Raw genomic sequence first — 23,340 nt, 5'->3', positions numbered from 1 at the left:
TTGTCCGCTGTATGCTTGCTGTCCGCGGAGAAGTCCCCTCCTCGCCGTAAATTCCGCTCCTTTGCCTGTTTCTTCGGTGCTCTGAGCGATTGGGATATCTACCAACCCTCCTCTGCGCGGTCAGTCTCCGTTCGGGTGGGAAAACGCACGTTGGCATGCGCGGACGCCATGGTGCAATTCCCGGCCCGTCGTTCATCGTCCCGGTTTTGGGCGGCGAAGTCCGTAACCTCTTCGCTCAAAGCCAGTGCGGGTTGTTGAGCCATTGGATGCGATTCCGTAGTCGATGTCATGGTCGTCGCGTTAACTGCGGCAAGGTCGTGGTTGGCGTCTCCGGGCGCGCGTCTCCCGGCGTCGCCGCCGCTCCCTTACTCGAGGTGGCGGAGGCTTCCCATGGGCGAAGTGACACGTGGCCGTCAAATAGTGAAAAATGGTCCGACTTCGGTGAGACTTGTGTCCTCCGATGCCGGAGCACTTCCCCTTCAAGCGGGTGACAATTTCCGGGCGGTTTCAGAGGATGAACCACCCGAAAATGTAGATCATACGGAGGTCAATGTGCACGCGTCTGCATTGGTCGGCGTCCATAAGCGTTCTCCCGCACAATCGAAGCTAATAACAAGGCGTCTTGCCGGCAGGCACGTATTCGCTTTGCTGAAAAACGTGGTGCTGAACGCTAACGGTTATACTTTCGTGTTACCACGAAGTAAAAGGGCAACAACTTTTACGATGGTAAAAACAAAGTGCAACAGTTTCTTCAGCGTAGTTAGAAACATAATAAAATTGCAGGCATCGTCTGTATCATTGCACAACTTTTATTTAAAACGTTTCAACAATATTTCGGTTAACGTATATTCAACCAAGTGTTGGATCAGCCGTCCTTTGTGCCTTGCTCGCTGTCAGTGCTTCGTCCTTCGGGTGAAACGGCGATATTTTTTTAGATTGCCAGAGAGAGAGAGACACGTGGTTTTCTTGACATCTTCATGTAAGAGGGAACATACATACTGGTAAACAGCGAACTCTTTCTAACAACATTGTTAGCTAGCTAAATCGAGTTAATTGCATGGCGCAAAAGCGGCTTAAGCTATGCTGCGCCAGCCACAAGGTGGTCGAACATCACGAGCCACAAGGACCACAAGGTGGTCGAACATCAGGTGTGCCTAACAATACTGATAGAGGGATTGTAGAGAGTATGGATTAGCGCTGACGCATAGAGGTAACATAGTGAGAAACTGTATGCGCTGCCATTCTCTTTCGGCTTTCCGCTTCATTGCTTCCTCGGAGGTCTGCCTATATAAGCATCTCTGGCGGTCTCGTCTCGCCACCGGTCGTATTTACACCACGTGATTGCGCGCAAAGACTTTCTTGTGAGCGCGTCGCTTGGCGTGATGAGGCGCTCACAATTTTTCTTATTTTACTTCAATATACCAATTTACAGCCATTCGAGGCGCATTCATGCCGTCGGCGTTACCGCCATCGTTGTTGTCGTGCTGTGTGCAGACAGCGCATGCGCGGCTCGTGCGCGGAGAGCTTTAGGGAGCCTGCGATACGCGTTGTGGCCCTGGCTGCAAAAACGACGACGCGAAGTGGACGCACCCTCAACGCTGTGCTTGAAGGACTCGATGGCGGAGCAAAGGCACGGCCACAGCAAGAGCATCGTTCCGCCTTCCGCTATTGGCATAAGCACGGTGCGCGCACATGAGGTGCATGAGGTGTTGTGTGTGCGTTGTGGTCTGAGTAGTAAACATTAGGCTAACGTTACCTAATTTTTCGCTGAACGACTAACGCTATCATCGGCGAGGTGCGACGCCTGCAACACCACTGGCGGCGCTCATCACGCAAGTGTTGGGTGACGTCTGGTAGTCATGGGACGTTGTCCCATCTGCCCAGCAGGAGTTTCCGTGCGCGATTCGTAGTGCTAACATGTCGTCACACCCGCGTACGGTTAGAACACCATCCGCGAAGGTCGAGCGTAACGCTAAACCTTGCTATCGCTGCCAGTGCTTCTACCACTTGGGAGAGAACTTCCGACCGCGTTAGACCGACTGGACAATCGCCCTTTGTCGGAAACGAGAGTCCTCGGACGCTGGCCGAGGACATCTTCTCAATGGCTGCTCGCCGACCTACATCGATGCGAGGTCGCAGTGTCCAGCTCCGCCCCAGCTGTCCAGAAACAGCCTGTGCGCTGGCTTTTGGAAGTCGCCGTGTGCCACCAACTGCCGGTCACTTCACGCGACCAAGAGCCGGCCCAATACTAGCATGTGAACATAAGGCTCCAAGTATTTCATTAATGTTTTTACCACCACCAGCAGCACCACCACCACCACCACTACCCTGCCTTTTTCTCTATTTCGTTCTATCTCTCTCTCTCTGCCTCCTTCACTATAGAGAGAGAGAGATACAATGTGTGATTGTGAAGAGAAGAGGCGCTATTTTCTGCAGCCCTTTAGGGAGCACGACTTAGCGCCTTGGCGAAGGGGAGGGGGCACTGGACTAGCTCACTCTGTCTCGCCAAGACACAGCACGACCAACGCTACCCAGTGGACTATACGTCTGAAAGTGCCTGAAAGTGCCTGAAAGTGCCTGAAAGCGGCTGCCTAACGTAGCGGCACCTCTTAATATTCATAAAGTTTTCACTCAGTCAGTCACACAAAGCTTCGTCCTTCAGGCTAAACCACCAAATCTTTGTACGCGTTGGATGCGCCGTGCTTGAGACGCTACATGCGAGGCTTTCACGCGCGCTATGCTGGAGAGACTTCCACGTGATCGCGTTGCACTGTGCTCGAGATGCGCCGGACAGCCACCAGCAAAGCATTAGATGACTCTGCAGTCCTCTGTCCAACTCGGTAGGTTATCTAAAGAATGATTCACCCTAAAATAATTAGACTGCGCTAGGCGTCACTCGCATCCGCAATTATGTATGGACGCTCGAGACTTCCTTATAGATGCCATGGCTAAAACGTGCACGCTTTCCGCAATATAGGAGCTATTGGCCTTGAGATGTGGAAAAACTGCCATGACTGCCGGTTACAAACGTGTGCTTAAGAAGTCACTCCGCGCTTTCCATTTAGTCGCTGCACTAAAATAAAATTCTCTGAATGAAGCTATACGACTAGCGAAGAAACGCGCACGCACGCACACACACGAACACACACACAATCACACACGCATACGCACACACACGCACGTACACATGCACATATACAAGCGTATACACAAACATGCACACACACACACACACACACACACACACACACACACACACACACACACACACACACACACACACACACACACACACACACACACACACACACACACACACACACACACACACACACACACACACACACACACACACACACACACACACACACACACACACACACACACACACACACACACACACACACACACACACACACACACACACACACACACACACACACACACACACAAAGACAGATATCTAATGCAACCTGCCAGACTGGCTAAGTGCAGGTCCGCCTGCGTAACGTCTCCAATAAACTAAGCAACAGAAGCGGGAGAAGCCAGACAGATTTCACGCTCTCCTTAGCGCAGAGGAGTCGTCTCACTGCTGGCTGTCAAGAGGGCTTAATTTATGACAGCCAAAACGAAAATAAGGCTCCCTTCCTGTTGCGGTGGCGTATTTATGGACCCACGCTTCTGTTGTAAAAACGATCTCGCTACACTGGGGTCAAAAATGGACAGCGTTAAGTGCGTGCACAATTGTTTCTTTATTTTTTCTTTCTTACTATCGGCTACAAAAAAAAAACAATTTGAACGTCCTATCACTTGTATGCATGGCTAACATTTGGAGCTGCTCATGGAACAAACTGGTCGTGATCTCGTGTATAGGATACCTTCAAGGTCACCGCCGGAGACTCGCGCCAGTGCTGAGCGCGACCCGGGAGCGGTTTACTGTCGCGTTACGCTGGTCCGATGTTTCCAGCGGTGCTATGCAGGATGCCCCTAGTTTTTGGCTCTTCTGAGCTTGCTCCACGGCAGTCAGTGAACAAAGATAGCGTGGAACGCGCGATAGCAGCAAACAACAAAATGCCGAGATAAAAGCCACGTACGTCAACACGGGTGGGGTGACGCAATTAGGAAATTTGCAGACGCAAGTTGGAATGAACTAGCGCAGTACATGGGTGGGTAATTGTAGATCGGTGGGAGAGGCCTTCGTTCTTTCAGGTACATAAACATAGGTTATTGATGATGAAGTCAACACGAGCGCATACTGCGCACGCTGCTTCCTCGCTTCAAAACACAGAAGACTTGTTGACGCACCAGCGGCTCCTATTGTTATCAACGCAATATCGCGATACCGTGACTGTACCGCTATTTATCTACACACGCGGCGCAAGCCGCTTCCCACGCCTTTCTGGGGCGCGTCACGGCCATGTCTCCTGTTTGTGCACAGGTGACACAATCTCACGCCAACCCTTTCCTCTTTCTCGAATATGGTAAAAGTAAAAAAAAAAGATTAAAAAAATGATATCACTTACTTGCCCAAGTAATGCAGCTGAGAAGAACGCTAAATGACTGAAAGAAAACAACGCCGGTATCACCACGTGACTCTTTTTTTTTTTCGTCCACTCGTGAGGTAACGCCTAAGCGATGATAACCCAAGATTGAATGTAGGTTAGCAAACGAAACTGGAGGCGTGCCGAGAATTTTATGTATTGTTACCATTGGCCCATTCATCTGAGGGCGTCGCCAGATCTCGCGGAGATCCCGAACTCTGACAAAATCGGGCCATTCTGCATAGCAGCCCAGGTCCAGAAATTTAGCCTTTCGCTTGTGAACATCCACGGACGTTGCGACTGGGGGTTGTGGTTAATGCACTTCAATACGTGAATTCTGTCGTATCGTCTCCAACCTGTCGGCTCAGTTGCAGACACCCCTAGTCACTGCGGCGATAGATGCATTTCTCAGTAGATTAAAGCAGCCAACTCGTTGAGGTGGTAAATCGCAGGGCCATCATACCGTGATGTAGTACCACGTGATGCTCCCTTGCCACGCTCGACGGCGCGTCGCGAGACTACACGTTTGCTTTCATTTGCGCCCCGTCCGTGACCCGCATGGACGAAATATCCCGAACTATCTGTCACAAACGAATTCAAGCGGACAATTACCGCGAATCTAAAATTCTTTGCAAGTATGCCAACAAGCACCGGCTTCGGTTTGCTAAAAAGACCATATTCCAGGGAGTCGGCTAGTTCCGTCCAATTCCGAGAAAATAACAGCCGTCGCGACCAATATTAGCTGTTGTTTCTTCGCGACCTTTTGTCTTGCGTTGCTGAAGGTGCAGATAGCATTCGGGAAGAGCGTAGGGCAAAGAGTATCAATATTTTCCCGGATCTGTCGTATGCTCGCATTGTCCATCGCGTGGATGTGCTCTCCGCAGCCGGATCGACGGCGGAACAGCGGCGCCGCCCGTATAGCGGTTAGCCCAGTGGCTATACGGCGCATGCGCTGTTCAGCTGGAGGTCGCGGGTTCGGCCTCGGCTGCGATGGCCGCATTTCGACGGGGGCGAAAGGCAAAATGCTCGTGTACTTAGATTTAGGTGCACGAGATAAAGAAATACAGGCGGCTAAAACTGAATTTGCATGCCCCCGATACGACGTGCCTCATAATCAGGTCGCGGTTCTGGCGCGTCAAATCCCACAATTTAGTTCATTTAACAGTGCCGCCGAAATGCGCGGCACACGGCGACTCCTCAAACGGGGGCGGCTATACAGAGGCGCCATTTGTTGCAGCTCTAGCTATTCGTCCCATCGCGTTTATTCACGTTAGGTAAAAGAGGTTTACGCCCTCTTGCAGGGCGCTCGTGTCTATACAAAGCTCATTTGTCGTATCATACGAATATCCGTGCTGACAGGCAAGCCTTCTGGTGAAGCAAGTACTATACGGGTGCGTCTGCCAATTTTGCCATTGTCTGTTCCCTCAACGTCACAGTGAGTTTGGAGCAAGCGAGAAGCCTTATTGCTCTAGATGCATGCTATATTATTTGAGCAACGCGGTGAGTGGTGACGGCTGATGCAAGCATTGAAGCCGTGGTGTGAGACACGCGCATGTCTTTCGCGCTTGAAGCGGCGGTGAGTTCTTTGTCGCGCGGTTGGTCCAGCAGTTTTAGCCGTCCATCTGCCCCAATCGACTACGACTTTCCGGTTTCTGCTGAGTGCATTGAATAGAAAACGGAGGTGCCTTTTTCACGCAGCGCTTTGGTCAGCGAATGCACCTGGTAGAGTTCTTGCACCAGCACTTTATTGAATATAAGGGTCGGGGGACGTAAAGTATGGCCCGGGAAAGCACTATTTCCCTTGCTTGAGCTCGTGTACACATGTGCGCCTATTTTTTTCTATTTGCTTCTTCCTTAATTAATATACGCATTCCTTACTAATTTGTCAGGCACCGCCGGTGCTTCTCTGGATTTTTCCATATACCGACTATATATAAAGGTAGGCCAAAAAACACCACCCCAACATGAAACACCTTTTTAAGACTCTCTATCCAGGATTGCAAGTAGGTTAAACGAGCATGTCTTATGCGCGACGTGGTGCCTTCGGCATTTTTTGGTGCAAGAGAATCCGCCGTGAATTTCTTCGCAACTGTTTCACATTGAAACACGGCGTTTTATTTCGTACTTCTCAAACTCGCGGGAATGCTATACAGAGGTTCTGACACCGCATAGTCGCGACCATTGAGTTAAGCGCTTAAGCCACAAATTAACATCGTCTGGCACTAAAGTAACACAGCTAACGCGCACATCAACTGAGACCATGGCCTCAGAACGTTTAACCTTCCTTGTCCCGAGTTCTATGCATGCAACAGGCGCTTCACTTCTATGCGGATGCCTTGTAAAACGTAATTCTGATGCGCCGTTTGATAGACGACACAGACAAAAGCGGAAGTAGCATTCGCGTACCATTTTGCCTCCTGTTATGAATATGTGGAGGCGTTCCTTTTGGAGACAGCGTAGCGAAATTCCCTGAGTTCTCTATTCTTCAGGTGCGTGCACCATGATATACGTATACCTGGATTACATGGCAATTCGCAATACCACGCTTTGAGTAAGCATCTGTTAGGTCCTTTTATTTAACGAAAATTTGCACGACGTTGAACCTGCCAGCCGACCGCAAAGCTGTTCGTGTCAAATTGTAAACGCGAGCATGCAGGTAAGGCTAAACGCGAGAAGAAACGCAAGGTGCACACAGTTTTCGGCTGCGGTGTATATGACAGACAAGGATAGAAGAAAGGTGGTGGGCGCTTTCTTACGTTCTTCTATTTCTTGAGTTCTGTCCTGCGCAGCAGCCCAAAATACGCTCAACAAACTAACCCACTCACCATCTCGTACATTACGGTAAACTTCATTCGTGCGCAGCAATGCGACTGAAAGAAATAATAAGGATAGCGCTGTCAGTGGCCAAGAAGCCACATACAGACACCAGGTCGAGGCCCAAAGAAATAAAGAGAGGAAAATGTTTCTGCCTCATCACCTAGAGACATGAATCGCTCCACATACGTGGCGGCGAAGTGGGCGCATTACCGGGAAGCGTGGCTTCACTGGAAGCAGGAAGCGCCCGTTCCGCAGCCGGGTTCATTTATACCGCTCGCACGGCTAGCGCTGCTCGCAGTGACTCATTTTTTCGCGTCGCACTATCAAGGATCAGGCGCACCCGGTCACAACGGGGACGCTTTCTTCGGCGAAGCCCCCCTCGGCGAGTCGTGCTGGCTGGAGTCCCTCGTGGGAGTCTGTGTTGACATTCTCGGGAGTCTCTGGCCGGGCTGCGCGGACGCCTGTGGGCGCGTGTTGCGTATGTGTGTACGCATGTATTGGAGTGCATATGTGTAGCGTGTGTGTGTATGGGTGAATACATGTCCAGGAGTGAAGGTGTGCGCGAGAACAGTGAAAGAAAGGGGCGAGTACGCGTACGGGCAAGAATGAGTGTATGAGAGTGAGAAAGCGCAATAAGAAAGTGTGCGTATGCGCGTATTTGCTCGAGAGCGAAAGCGTGTGTGAGGAGAGTGAGTGAATGCGTGCGTGCATGAGTGCGTGCGCTTTGATCGTCGAAGCCTTGTTCTGTGTGTTCCAGAATAGATCAGTATATCAGTGGTCGTTGTGTTCGTGCTGCCATCCTGAGGGTGTTTTCTCCCCTCCTCTTCCTCCAAGCCTTCCTTTCTCTGTTTCTTTTTCCTTCTCCCCGCTTTGTCTGTAGTGACGACCGTGGTCTTTTGCGACTCACGACAAAGAACTGCAAACACAATTTCCCGCAATTATCCTCCTCCTCCTCACAGGCGGGGCTTTTCCTTCCAGTGAGCGAGGGAAACCGCGCTCGCCGTCGAGGCGAGTGCGCGTTGTGTCTCCGCGTCGCATATCTTGGCGGGCTGCCCGCGAGGCGCGCGTGAACCGAGGAAAACTAAAACCCACCGCCGAAACACGACGGTGCTTGGGTCGTCCCTTCTGCGTGACGACGAACACATACACACACTCGGCGCGCGCACACACACACACACTTCGACGAGGAAAGAAGAGCTCCCATGTGTGTGCGAGCGACCTGCCCGCTGTCTCGTCGCAGGGGAGGCCCCCTCCTTCACGGCGTCAAGCGACGCGAGGAATAGCGCGGCTGGGGAAGCGGAGGAGCGCTCCCGCCGCCTCGTTCGTTCGTCGTCAGGTCTGGTCTAGGTTGGCGCTAGTGCCTCCGTATATTTGACGTAACGCCATTCATCGCTGACGTCAGAAATATGCTGAACGCATGAAACGGCGTCTCTGCGCGCTGCAGAGCAGCCAATCGCCCCAGTCTCGAGACGGTATACCTTAGCATTATCACAGTTGCGGGGGAGCGCGGCATACGCGACGGTTCGTTCGTTCGTCGTCAGGTCTGTTCTACGCGAGTATGTGGTAACGCTCTCCTGCATATGACTTAACGGAGCCGATCAGTGACGTCAAAAATAGGCTGAATGAATCTGCTCTCGTGCCTGTACTCTGGGCTGTGGCTATCGAGGGATTTCACTAACCGGCGCGCTCTCCCGCTATGAATGCCTAAGTAAAACTGCTGCTCTTAAGGCGTTGATACAGCCCGGCTTAACGTGGTCACGCGCCACGCGCGGCGTAGTTACGCTACGCGCTGCGACAAGTGGACGCCTTACAGCCTAGCGTCCTCCGCGTGACTGGCGAGCGCTCGGGGCGCTTTGACGCTGCCGGCACGCGAAGAGAACGTGCTTTATCTTACGCCTAAGACGCTAGACCAGAATGCATCGCGCGCTAGCTTCGCTGGCCGACGGCATGCTGGCATACAGTTCAGGTGCACTGAAAAGAGTGCACTGAGTTTGCGATTTCACCAAACAAACAAAAGAAAAGCACTTGCTCACTCGCCTGCCGCATATTTGCGCGCACGTGCTTGGTGCAACCACTCAACGCCGCGCTGCTGTGCGATCCTGGCGTCACCGGCGTGGCGTATCCGACTTTCCCGACCGCTGCCCGGCGTGCTGGAAGCGCCGGACTATATCCGTGACTTTACTCGGCCCTAACCAACGCAGACTCTTTACTGTGTTGCCTGCGGGTTTTTTTCTTTTATTTTCGCTTACGCTTATTCCCTCCTAATTAAAATGATGCGCATCTTTTAATGCAGCTTTGAAGCAACCGAGAAGTGCTTGTCATGTGACTTCTTTTACTTCCGCGATCAAGGGCTTGCCAGTCGCACTGCTCTGAGATGGTTAGATGACAGAGAAAGAGGCCTTGGGACCTTGTCTACCTCCTTTTGCATTGCAAAAACCGCCCCCTCCCCCACCTCCACCCCTAAAGAAATAGTGCTGCTGTGATTTTCGAAGAGCACTGGAATATGTGATCGCTTGCGACTGGATGATGAACTCGCGAGCCTGAATGTCTACTCGCCCCCCCACCTATCGGTCTTTCCTCACCGACACGCAGCCAGCCTAACACAGCCTGGTTAACCGTTCTACATTTTTCTTGCCGAACGCAAACACTCTTTCCGCTCCCTCTACGTGAATTTTCGAGTTATTTCTATCATAAGAATCCTACTCAGATTAATTAGAGTTGCGTGTTGCAGTAAATCAGCTTGGTAATATGGGTTTTCAATCTCGTGACAAGCAAAACGAACGAAAAAAGAAAAGAAGCTGTGCTTAGACAGCTTTCATTTAGGAGGGATCATAAACAATACACCATTCGTGAGATTGAATTGTGAGCCGGTAAAGCTAGAAACGGGAGCAGTTGTTACCGATCACTGTGTGTAACCCACTCGGTTAACTGCGGACGACGACGGAAACTTTTCACCTGTTGCTAGCGCGCTCCATTTTTATACGTCATTGCTATTAGTCAGCGCTGAGCACAGATAAAGCGGATCACAGGTGTTGTACTATATATGGTTCAGTAATAGCTCTCCTGTTTACTCGGAAAAGTGAAGCTGCGTCTGTCGCTAACGCGCGCAGCACTTGAGTCACAGGATGACTTTGTGAATAGGACCAGGTGGCGACTAATAGAAAAGTTCTTTTACTCCGCTTCCACAGAGTATAACGGCACAGCGTAACTAAATCTATACCGCCACGACAAAAATATCACCGAACGCATTTTTCTTTAATTTGTCCCAGTCATGCTTCAATCGTGCTTATCGTGCACCCCAGAACTTCGTATTATCATCACTACGTATCTGCCCTTCCCCTCAGTATTTTATACCCTTTGTACCTGCAGCCATAATCATCATCATCGTCGTCGTCGTCGTCGTCGCCATCATCATCATTGTATTTTTACGTACCTTGCAAGGCGAAGGCACCTCCCAGATACCTCAGATTACCCCTACCCTGCACAGGCTGGTCAGGACTAATATTGTAGCCGTAATGCAAGTTTAGTTGACTTCCTATTGTCTGTATTAGGCATTACACGTCCTGGTGAAGATCTCTGGTGTCGCCTGGTTACACGCCAACTCGCGTCTAACCTCAAGCACATATTTTTCGACATAATAACTTTGAGACAATGCTAATTATTTCTCTGTCTCTTGTTGCGGCGTTTTCACGTGCTCTCGTTATCTTCCATGTACCGTTTGAGTTCTATACCTCTTGTGCCTGTTGGGCATAATGACCGAGTCACGCAACCTTTTCTAACCTCCGTATTCAGAAGTGCATCTTAACTTGAAAACCATGGGTTACTTGTTCTAAATTATGCCGGGCGTGAACATGCCCAAGACGCTCATCGCGTTTCCTTCGGCTTCAAGATCAGACGCATTTATGAATACAGAAGTAAGTGATCTTGAACCAAGCACCCCTGGTAGTGTCGTTTCACTGATTTAGAAATATGTTCAGCGTCATAATTTCTTCCACCAGCGATCCTGAGCATTACATCTTGAACGTTCTCATTCCGTTTCTTTTTTCTCGTTTTTTTTTTTCGAGACAGTTTGAGGCTGGCGGTGCCTGATGCTCTAACAGCGTCTCCAAACATGAGCTTGAACATTGTGGCTTGCTTCCGTTCAAAGAAAAAGTCGGTGTGATTCATGAGGTTGTCTATATGGGACCGCTGAACGTGGAAGGTGTCGTCGCGCAGCGTCAATGAAGCAGCGAAGAACTCCTTGCGGTCTCAAGCGCGTTGAAAAAGAACGTTATTCCACGGTGCGGAAATGACAAAGCAAACGCGGCGCTCTGAAAATAAGCTTCCTCTTAATAACCGACCTGCACTCAATTTGCGAACACTCCTTCCATTCGCAAACAACAGGGAAAACATCATCGCCCTGCTGCGGAGGGCAGTCGCGTAGCCAGCGAGCTGACCTCCAAATCTCATCTCAGCCCGGAAGCGAGCAGATAATCAACGAGCGACGCGCGATAAATATTATTCTTTGCAACCGGGCTGCTCATCGGGGGCGCAGCAGCGCACATAGAGTGTATATATGCTCTGCCGGCTCCCTCGCAAGGGCGCTCAATCACCGGGCCGTTTCTCCCGCTGCGCCGACGTCGAGACTCACCGCGCGCTGGCCGTTATCCCGGCGTTGCCCCCGGGGTTCCTGTCGTCGCGTCTACCTCGTCACGCGAGTATTTTTCGCAATAAGGTGGGAACTCGAGCGAACTCGGTTGGCACCCATTATGGCGACACTGCGAATCAGATGGCAACACACCGAGAAGAGAGAGAGAGAGAGGGAAGGAAGTCGGAAATTGAAGGAGGTTAAACTATAGACTTTATCCAAACTGCTACCTCACGCGAGAGGTATAGAAGTTACGTAAACAGGGATGAAGTGCCCCAAGAAAAGGCTGGCTGACCTCTTTGAGGCACTTTATCCCTGTTCACGCAACTTCTATACCCCAGTGTGCCATTGGATTTCCTTACACGAGAGAAAAGGGAGAGTGACGAAAATTCGGCTGATCCCTCGCATATGTGTGATGCGGTGATAAGCGAAGCTTTATATGATGTTTACTGAAATGTCTTCACTTCACTTCTGCACGCCGCGGTAGCTCGACGGCGCTGCGTTGCTCAACTCGAGGTCGCAGGTTCAATACCGGCCGTAGTCGCCGAATATCGATGGGCGCGGAATGCAAAAAAAAAAGCATGTGTTCCGTACATTGGGTGCACATTAAAAACCCCCAAGTGCTTAAAATTATTCTGGAGTCGACCATGACGGTGTGCTTCGTAATCAGATCGTGGTTTTCGCATGCAAAACTCCCCAATTTCACATTTTTCTTTTTCACTTCTTTTTCACGTCTACGTAACTCAGCGCTTAGTGCACGCTTGGGTCTCATTACGCTCAATGAACTACTTTTTTCCACATTAGGCTGCTTTTGTTGCAGACTTCTTTGTAGTTCAACTTGTTCCATTTTCCCTAACCGATACCTCTAGTTCTACTTGTCTGTTCGGGAACCCACCTGCAGCGGCACCCATGCTCTCTGTGCTATCGGCCGCGAATGTTCCCATACCCAGTTATACATGCACATTTGCACAGAATCGTTTTACCATCACATCATCATCAGCCTGTTTGTTTTTTTTTGTGTCCACTGCAGGACGAAGGCCTATCCTAGCGACCTCCAATTATCCACTTCGTGTGCTAGCTGATCCCAACGTGCGTCTGCAAATTGTTTATTGGCACACATAGCCAGTGGCACACGCCACCCAAGTTGTGTAATCAGCAAGAGAACAGCCAGCACCCACAAAACGACAGACTTGAGTACACGACTGTAAAAGCACAGAAGCGGAAACCCACGGGGATAAACCGCTAAACTGTCAACTGAATGTTTAAACTTTCAGATGATTGACTGTTGCACGAGCGCAGATGTGTGGGTGCCACCATGTGTATCTATTAAAACCACGGAATCATTAACCTTTCTATTTAACTTTCCGTGTTTTTGTATATACATTAAACTACCAGTTCAATGCATCTATCAACTGAAGTTTTAATGCACGAATACAATAATCATTCAGGTGCATGCGCGCTGTGCAAGCACAGATGTACATCTCTGCATTTATTCAATGCAAAGGTGCACGCAACTTCGGCTTTATTGCATTCGTTCATTGAAAAAAAAAAGAAAACATTGAAGCAACTCTAACAAAAGTGCATAACCGGAAACGCAGACGTCTCTGTTATGTTTAGTGTGTTTCTTCATTGCAAATAAGTGTTTGATGCACCTGTCCATCGAACGAATGCAGGAAGCGAAAACCTTCGCTTACGTATTTGCGCAGATGCATGGAACTTTCAGTCGTCCACACACTGCCTTGTGATACGTGCGGTTCTTTTTTTTCTGCGCATATCGCCGGCTCCTTTCGGGTCGCTGCCGTCACAATGAGTATTTTCGCTTCCTCCGGCGTCAGTAAAGGCGAGGCAGGGAGTCATTCCCTACCCCCTGCGCAGCGCGGTTGAGGTGTCCTCTGCTGAGAGACAGTTACTGCGCTGCACTTTACCCCAACCTTTCCTTCCCATCATCAAGAATCTCCTTCTCTCTCTCCGCGCGACACTGTACTCGCGGTGCCTGACGCACACGTTCGGGAGGCGACCGAACGGCGTCTAGGGAGCCTCGGGGAGGTGCGCGCTGAGCTGCGCTTCGCCTTCGTGCGTCCTTCCATACGCCAGGGCCGGCGATGAGCGCCCGTGATCGTGGCCCTGCCAGACGCCGACAAAAGGTCGGGCCACACCGGCGCCGCGGCGGCGGAGGAGGAGAGACGACGCGCTTCGAGACGGGCAGGAAAATGAGGAGGAGGAGGAGAAGGATGAGGAGGGCGCGGTTAGAGAGAAAACCACGAGAGGTGCAGGCGAGACGGTCGCGCGGTGCAAGACACAAAGAGTGCGTGGAAAGACAGAGCCTGGAGGAGGGTTGGAGCGCCCAGAACACGAAGCATAAAAGAGAACAGAGCAGAAAGAGGGAGAGAGGGAGAGAGAGAGAGGAAAAGAAAAGAAGACAGTTGGATGAGAGGGACCAGGCAAAATGAAGAAGAAAAAAAGCGGCGGTAGTGGCGAGCACTTGCCGAACTCGGTTCTAATTTTAGGACCGCCCTTCCCGAAAACTGCTGCCGCCTTTCATCTTGTTCTTCGTTCCGTTCCGCGGCCGACGTCAGCGGTGACGTCACCGCTAACAAGGACGGAACGCGAACGGACGGGCCGCGCTCTAGATTCGCACCGAGCCTGGCGGCCTCGAGAGGCCGCGGGTTCGTATACGTTCTCGCCTCGGAGGCATTGTTTCGCGTCGAGTGACCCGGCCGTTCTGCATGCGTTGTCTGACTCTACGTGTTTTGTTTCTTTTGCTACGGGCCAGCCAGAGCGGTGCGGTCTTGTTTAGAGGCGTCCCCATAAAAACGAACTGCTGCATATTCTAGCGCTCTTGAAAGCCCATTGTAACGACCCGAGGACGAGTTGTTTGCAAAGTGAGTTTGCGTTTGGAGAAGGTAGCTTTTCTTATCCCCCGCAGCCTACATTTCAGGTTGTAGCAGACCTATTCGCCCTGCTGCCTTACTGCTGCAGTTGACGTCAGAAGTCTTGACTTACTATTTCACGAAGCTCTATGCAAAGTTTCAACAGTAGGAAAACGAAACGCAAGAAAACTTCGTGTCGAAATTGAGAGCTCATGAAGAAAAGCCCGCTCTTTGCCATTCGCCTGCAGAAAATCTGTGATCTGATATAACGATATCGAAATTTCAAACTTTTGTTCACTTATGCTCACGCGCCCACGCACGCGCGCACATGTGTACGACAGGACAACAACAGCTTAATAGCCTGTAAATCTGGCTACGCCATACGCATTAAAGCTCAAAGTAAAGCTAACTTTACAGTAAATCAATGTTTTGCACGTGGAGTCAGCAAATTGTGAAACAAGCAGCTTACATTGTACGACAATCTGAACAATGGCTCATATTAGTTTTTTTTCGCGGCTTTTTCTAACATCCCTCTCCCTCTACCATCCCCCTTTCCTTAAGAACTGCTCGCTGTAAAAGCGTGCGAGGTAAGATTTCTTAATGTCCTAATCTTTTACTCAAATTACGTTTGCAGAAAATAATAATGGGCTTTCAAATGTAAACCGTGATGATCGTACTGTTCCGATTTATAACCGTTGTTTTACAGACAGACACTTCTACTCTACAAACGGACGCTGATGTATTCCTGCATGCAGCGTAACAGCAGTATAGGATGCTGTGAAGCTAAGCCACACTGCTCGTCAGTTTTGAACTTGACTTGTGATCTGGTCGCAGAACACATATTCACGCCCGTCACATATTGAGAATCAGCGATGAGATTAGGCTCTTGTACTATACTTAACTTCCGCTTTGACCTTCCGCAGCATTTGCCGCGTGATCAATTTGGTCATCGCACGATGAATGGCGCAGCAAACGGTAAACTTGTTCACGTGAATTCAACTGAGTTTGCGTGTTATGTTGAACGATGTTTGTTTGCATCTACCAACATCATGCACTGCAATTTTCACTAGTGATTTCTTTTTGGCCTAGAATAGAAGTGGCGACGCTTTCCAAGCAACGAAGGCCTGGCGGCTGTTATGCTGAAGTCAGTTGGTTGTTGAAAATTCTCTTTTTACGTTTACTGTTTGGTCATTGGCTCGACTTGTTGATTTATTCGTAGTTCACTTCTTTTTCTTTTTGTTCGCAATTTTCTCCTTTTCATGTAATATCAAGCACCTGATCTGAAGTAGTAAGCCCTGAACATAGCAGGGCTGACGTCTCCAGCTTTCGTTAAACTTTTTCTGTCACACATAACCATTTAGGTCTGTTGTGTTACCATCTTACTATGTGATAAATCTTTCACCCGTTACCGAACTTATACTACGGTGGTTGCCTGGGCTTGTTGGTAATTCATAATCAGAATGTGCAGCGCAAAAGACAACACGGGGACAAAAATGAGACGGGACAAGCACTGTCTCCTCCTCCTCCTGCTTCTCCCCCCCCCCCTCCCTCTCGGCACAGCGCTTGTCCCATTTCAGTTTCGTCCCCGTGTCGCCTCTTGTGCTGCAGATCCTCAATAATAATAGCACTGTGCATTTTTTATTTGACTACATACTTCGTTATATTATTTTCAAATATATTTAGTGCTAGTACTCACGTTTAGATTCGTTTCATTCTGGCAAACATCCACATAAAACCTTTTGTTCATCACATAATATTGACATCTGCTGCCTCGCACTGTAGGTGTTGACGGGCGCATCAAACTATTCAAGCAGTTCTTTTTTCGGCCCTCCCCAAATAAAGAACGGAAATAAAGTCAATTCATTACATTGCATTCCTATTCGGAGCGTCTTTAGTATAGCGCATGTCTTGTTCACCTGCCGATGAGGAAGGCAATAACGCAGCTTTTCCGCATTGTAAAGTTACTTTTCGGATCCTTTCGCTTTCCAGGGTACGGCAACATCGCGCCCAAGACGCCCCAGGGCAAGGTGGTGACCATCTTGTACGCCATCGTGGGCATTCCCCTAATGCTGCTGTGCCTGTCGAACATAGGCGACGCCATGGCCCAGAGCTTCAAGTTCTCCTACCGCTACATATGCTGCTCCATTTGTCACCGGAAGGCTGTGCAAAGGGTGAGTTTTAAGAAAAATGCATTAAGAAAAATGAGACGATAATGATGATGATGATGATAATCATGATCATCATCATCATCAGAAGCAGGATGAGGAGGAGTTTTCGCACATGGACCGAACATTGCAAAAGTTGAGCTGCGCCGCACGAGCAGTCATCAAGTGCAGTAAGGTTTGAAGTCCGTGAGATTACATCTGGTAGTAGAATGGCAACCGATAACGAAAGGAATACTAGTGGCTAGGAGGGATTTCAACCCGGGCCCAAAAGGCTGCGCGCCATTCATTCCACGTCAACGCACACTGCTCAATATTCACACTCCAGCTCTGTATCACGGATGAACTTTAGGAGGAGCCGAAGCATCTCCCTTCTAAATATACAGCGTCCTTGCGAGCTGAAAATACCGCTTACCCTTGAGCGTGGGCCCATCTTGCGCTTCGGGCCATCTATAATAACGCTTTACATTCTGCGTCAAATTATGGACATTCTAACAAATAGTTGTCTATGTAATCAATAGCTTTGCAGTGCACACACGACGGTTAAACGGTCATTGCACCTGTCATCGTTTAAAACAGTCCCTTTAATAATATAAAAAACTGGCTACCCCACCTATTGATTACTTAGTAATACTTACGTCGATATGGTTGCCTGATCCACAGAGTCTCTGACTGATCTGTTGTTTATCTGATTTATTCTGTCTCAGGTTGCGGAAATGTTTGCGTGTGCCCTGATTTGCCCTTTCCTTCCCTCTCGAACTCTACGCAGGCTAAAGGACGTTACGCGCGCAAACATTTCCACCATGAACAGCAGCAACGCTACCAGCAGCAATTCCAAATGCAGCCCCGGTCCGTGGGCCGCAACATGGGTCAGGGCGCCGGCGCAGGTCACGGTGAGAGGACTCTTGTCTCGTCATCAGCAGGGCGGTTTCGCAGCGCGTGTTGAATATTCACCCATCCATCGACTCCTTTCCCGATTGCTAATGGCAAAATTTCAATTACGGTTCAAAGGCGAAAGCGCGCAGGAGGGAAGACACACGAAAGGGCAGGCACGTACAGATCACTCAGATTTTGTTACTAGGGTGCAAGAAAAAAAAAGAATCATGCGCTTTTTTAGAGCATGCAGTGGATATCAGTCGGCGTCATTGAGGTATCAACCTAGCCCTCTCATGGTATCGCCGAACTACGCGAACACTCAACAACTATAGGTTTAGGGTAACGCAAAGAAGAGAAGACTCCTCGCTTACCAAGGAGCCAAGCGGTCGACTTCCTTGTTTTGATGCACCTCTCCTATTGGCCATGCCACGACCCCATCTGCACAACATACGTCGAAAGAGCGCCGTCGCTTTTGAAGTGCGTTGCGTATGTGGGAAGGTGAAGGTATATACGATGAGATTGATTTTATTTGTTTTATGAAAGACTTTCCGCCTCTTCTTGTAGCCTTGTTGTTATTTCTCTTTCCTATTTTTGCTTCTAGTCTGTTTTGCAAAGGAGTGATTAAGGTTGTCAGGCATCGACGATTAAAAGAACGCTCCCGTAGAACTAACATCTCGGATGTGAACAGAAAATCCTCGCGAACTTTGTACCCTGCTTGAAAAAGTACTTATTTTATACGAACAATATTATAGCATGCAACGTTCAGTGGAAAACGCGTGTACAACTTACAGTTGGTATGCGTGTGGAAGCGCGTTTACTTTTTTTTAGCGAATCGCGCTGCGTAACGCATCTAGTCTATGGATCCGCAACTAACCAGTGGTTGTGGATACACGTGCGTCAGTTGGAATCAACGTTTCATTTCGTTTCAACGCAGGCTCGTCACTGGCGGCGCCTCCCAGCTACAAAGAGCTGTCCGCGTGCCGTCCGGCGCGAGGTGGCGGTGGATACGCCCCGTCGTCGCGCTTGCCTCCGGGATCGGCGGCGGGCCGGAGGCAAGCCGACATCGAGGCCGCTCGAGTTCCCGTCATCAGCAACAAGTACGCGCTCACAGAGGACGCCGGCGGCCCTGCCCCAGCCCACGACTACAGGACACCGCCCGCCAGGACAGGGTACGTCGTTCCGTACGGTTCTCTACGAAACGACTAGGGCGACATCTGGCGCTGTATCCTGCTATGACACTTTGTACATTATACAGCTCATTGCCTTCAGTCTTTTGCAAAATTAACTCGGAAGCGATTACTCGAGATACCCATCCTGGATACAAAGTCCGGTGCACGCGGAACTGTACGGAAGTGGTTAAATCAGGTTCGTGTCATCCGCTTTATAGAAATTTGTCACTTGAGCTGTTTTGTGACAGAAGTCGGAAAGAAACCTTGAAGTGTGTTTCGGTTGCTTCGGGATTGTGTGAAAACACGGGATGCAGCAGCAACATGGCAATTTACTACACATAGTTGCAGTTTCATCTCTTCGTTTAGGCAATGAATTACAGTTTTTACCGTAGCAAACATGCTGAAATAGTTACTTCATCCACGCACGTGGAGACGTAACCCTTGGCATCTACCCGTGGTATTCACAATTTAAAAATAAAGGAAATGCCTTTCATGTTCGTAACATAACAAATAGGCAATAAAAACCAGCTTAACAAGCGATTATATCCCATAGCTTTGTTCGGGTCTCAAGAGAATATAGCGTTTACGGCAGCTGCAAGCATGCCGTAGCGTGAAAATGATGGGAAGTGCATGGACTTGCCTAAACTTCGTCCTCCTGGCTTCGAACGGCTTTGTGGCTTTTTCAAAGAACGGCGTTATACTGGACTGGCCTGGACCGGAAAACTTTATTGCGGTCCTGCAGGACGCGCTTAGCGCGTACTTCGGCCTTATAAACGCAACGAATCTCACTGATTACGCATGTGCGGCGACTCTTACTGCTTCCGTGCGTTTGGCAAAAAAAATTACGATTGCATGAAAATTTAGGCAAACGAGGGCCAGATAAAGCGCAATAAATGAAACTACAAGAACACATGAAGCCACAAGCGCGAGGGTTAGAAAAGACCTATGTGCTACCCACCATTCGCACTGTATAGCCGAATATTTTTCTTCATCCTCCTGATGATGTGTTCTCGTTCTTCCGTTCGCGGTCGACTACAGACGGCGTGCCTGGCGCGACGACGGTGGCGAGCTGGCAGACGACGAGTCGGTGAACGCGCTCGAGGACGACGACGACGACGTGGGCGACGAAGAAGAGGACGAGGTCGTAGGTTCGGTGCCCATCTGGCTGTGCTGCGCCATCGTCGTCGGCTACATCTGCGGTGGCGCGTGGCTCTTCTACTCGTGGGAAGGCTGGGGCTACCTGGACAGCGCCTACTTCTGTTTCGTCACGCTGACCACCATCGGCTTCGGCGACCTGGTCCCGGGCACGGCACTCTCAGACGACCAGACTGTGACGCTGGCGGTGTGCGCCGTGTACCTGCTGTTTGGCATGGCGCTTCTCGCCATGTCTTTCAACCTGGTGCAAGAAGAAGTGACGCGCTCTGTCAAGTGCGTTGGCCGTAGGCTGGGAATAATTTCGGACAGGGATGACGACCGGTGATTTTTGGCTGCGAGGAGCACGCTAGAGCAGCAGAAGACACGAACCATACATTCGCGACGCCAACCAGACGCGAACCAATAGGTAGTGTTTGATTTTTGGCTGCGAGGAACACGCTAGAGCAGCCGAAGACGCGAACCACACATTCGCGACGCTAGCAGACGCACACGGGAATAGGTAGTGTTTACAAAACGGTGGACACGGTGTCATCAGTCGCTTCACGTCATCAGTTGCTTCCGATGCCGGTGGTACGGCAATGCATGACTTTCAAATTGGTCTCCGTTACTCTGAGTGGGCCGTCGCTGGGGTTGCGATGTGGACACCAACTACTGCAACGACTACTATATCACATGTGACTCAGAGTGGACAGTGCACCGCAGGCAAGTAAGGAAGAGTAGTCTCGCAACAAACTGAGTTCGAATGGGTAAAGCTTCTCATATAACGTCGTCCAGCAATTCTGAACGACGCGATAACGAAAAGAACGGATCCAGTGCTTTTATGAAGCCAAACGAGCGATGAGAAATTTTACGTGTACCTTAAAAAGAAAGTCACCGTCTGACCTAATAAGGTATAGAGTTGTCCGCTTGTCTACAGTCATTTGAAACGTATACGGCAAGCGAGGCAACGAACGATAAAGAGCAAGTGATAATATTCTAATGCGTCGCATAGAGGCAGTGTCGCAGCTGTAAACGCATTGTGTCCGTTTCACGGAGTTGCGCTTCAATGGAAAGAGAGAGAAACATAAAGGCAGAGGAGCACAGACATTTTTGACTTCGTGACCACTATTCAGCTTTAGCGGATTCGTCAATGTAAACTTGGACGACGACAGAAAAGCTACAGCAAAGATTATAGCCACGAGAATGACGCATTTTGTCTGCCATTCATGCGAAGTCTCGAGTGCAACTCAATAAGAGCATAAATAAGTGATAGCGACCAGTTAAACACCGGGAGGTGTGCTGAGCGTGCTCAAAACTTGGTGGGAAGATGCGCGGCTATTCATGAGCATACAAAAGTAAGCATGCTCACGCTTAGGCGTGCCTTGCTTGATGCGACGAACAATGCCCAATTAATTAATGCACAACGCGGTCGACCAACGCGTCATGATGATTACAGAGCCGGCTTTTCTTCATCCTCTCTCCAACGAGATAACTTTGTCGAGAAGTAAGCTGAGAAATGCAGACCAACTAAAGACAACGTTTCTCATTGGACGGCGCTAATTTTCTGCTAAAACATCACTCGCGTCTATCTGAGAGAGATCGCGGAAGATAGCAAAGCTCATCAAATCGTTATGTAGAGTCAGCGTTAATCATCCTCGCACAATAGGCGTACTCGGGTGAGACGAACGATTTTCAAATAAGACTGTTGGAGTGACGTTGCGACATCACCACAAGGTGCCTCCTTCAAACAAGTCGACAAAGACGTCGAGAAGTCAATGTACAGCACGAGGAGAGTGGGTACTGTTTTTTATTATTATTTTAGAAAGTGGTTGTGAAAGACGATCGAAGTGACGAAGATAATATAATGTAGGAGGGTGAAAGTGCCATGACAAGGACGACTATACCTGATATACCTCGATACGCGGCTGCCGTGCGTGGGACAAGAGACACTTGCAGAGACCGCAATTTCTTCTTTTGTTCTTCTTTGTTCTATTGTGCCTTATTTCGCGTTTCGCTTTTCCTTGTGACAATCGTAGGCTCACAGCGTGCTGCAAAACCGTCTGCGGTGGAAGACGACAACACACAACTATTTTTACAGGAGTCGGAGAGCTGTGTGCATATTCCGAATAAAGAAGACAACATTCAGCTCACGTGACCAAACGTTTGCCCAAAAGAGATGTTGTGTTGCTTGGGTTTAATCTCTCAGCCATTCTCTCCTTTCTTTTTCTTTCGACCAAAGACTTAATACATGCATACAAGCGTCATGTTACTACTGACCACTTCTGGGATCAAAAAAGTAAAATTCCGAGGTCTTACGTGCCAGAACCACGATCTTATCATGAAGCGCACCGTTGTGGGAGACTTCGGAATAATTTGGACCACCTGGGTTTTTTCAACGTGCGCTTAAAGGTAAGTACAGGAGCGTGTTTGCATTTACTTCCGGTTGAAATGCAGCCGCCGAAGCCACAAACGAACCCTCGACTTTGAGCTTAGCAGCTTATTGCCATATATCCACAGGCCACCGCCGCGGGTCGCTTCAAGCATATAACCACGAGGTAAACTATAGGCGAGCGAATGCAGAATTCGCTCTTAATGGGATATTAAAGAGAAAAGTGATTTGTTCTGCATCAGTAAATTACCTCTCTAGGACACCAAATACACCCCTCTTACTACGATAAGACGCTTGGTAAGCCAGAAAAAGCGCAAGAACGAAAGACGGGTGGCGATGCCTCCTTGAAGTTCCCGCACCTGGTCGCTGTGACGTCATGGATTTTGGTGGTATCTTCTAGGGCCTACTTAATCATACAGCGGTACAGATTGACTACTTGTGTTCTAAAGGGACCATATATTAAACATGGCAAGTTTCGGCAATCTTTACTCAGTCAACGCGGCCCAAATGCGAAAACGTACTTTAGAATCCCTGACGTTCCACTGACGTACCGGCGTCGGGGATTAGGCGCGAAATTCAAATACTGATACTTCGACCTTCATTTTCTCACCTAATAATCAACCTAATATTTTGAAATGACTGCGTGCAGAGTTCTCAAAAAATGCTTTATTAGTCTAAACTGATTTGTTGTTTCGCTTTAGTGTCCTTTTAAGCAACGATTATATTCTACTTGAAATTACACTATATGACGTATG

At 49.4% G+C, this 23,340-nt stretch overlaps 1 protein-coding gene across 1 annotated transcript in view; it reads left to right on the top strand.

Annotated features, from left to right (window-relative positions):
• Positions 1-22,436, top strand: part of LOC135900875 (potassium channel subfamily K member 18-like) — a 38,796-nt gene extending 16,360 nt beyond the window's left edge. Inside the window, exons 2-5 of the mRNA XM_065430467.1 lie at positions 16,845-17,026; positions 17,787-17,910; positions 18,828-19,062; positions 20,101-22,436. Of these exons, the coding sequence (XP_065286539.1) occupies positions 16,845-17,026; positions 17,787-17,910; positions 18,828-19,062; positions 20,101-20,542 (983 nt within the window). The 3' untranslated portion in view covers positions 20,543-22,436. The remainder of the gene's footprint in view (positions 1-16,844; positions 17,027-17,786; positions 17,911-18,827; positions 19,063-20,100) is intronic.
• Positions 22,437-23,340: the final 904 nt, after the last annotated feature.

This window comes from Dermacentor albipictus, chromosome 2 (assembly GCF_038994185.2).
Source record: "Dermacentor albipictus isolate Rhodes 1998 colony chromosome 2, USDA_Dalb.pri_finalv2, whole genome shotgun sequence".
Taxonomy (NCBI): domain Eukaryota; kingdom Metazoa; phylum Arthropoda; class Arachnida; order Ixodida; family Ixodidae; genus Dermacentor; species Dermacentor albipictus.
The sequence above is the reverse complement of the archived record's forward strand: the minus strand, read 5'-3'. Positions and strand labels throughout refer to the sequence as shown.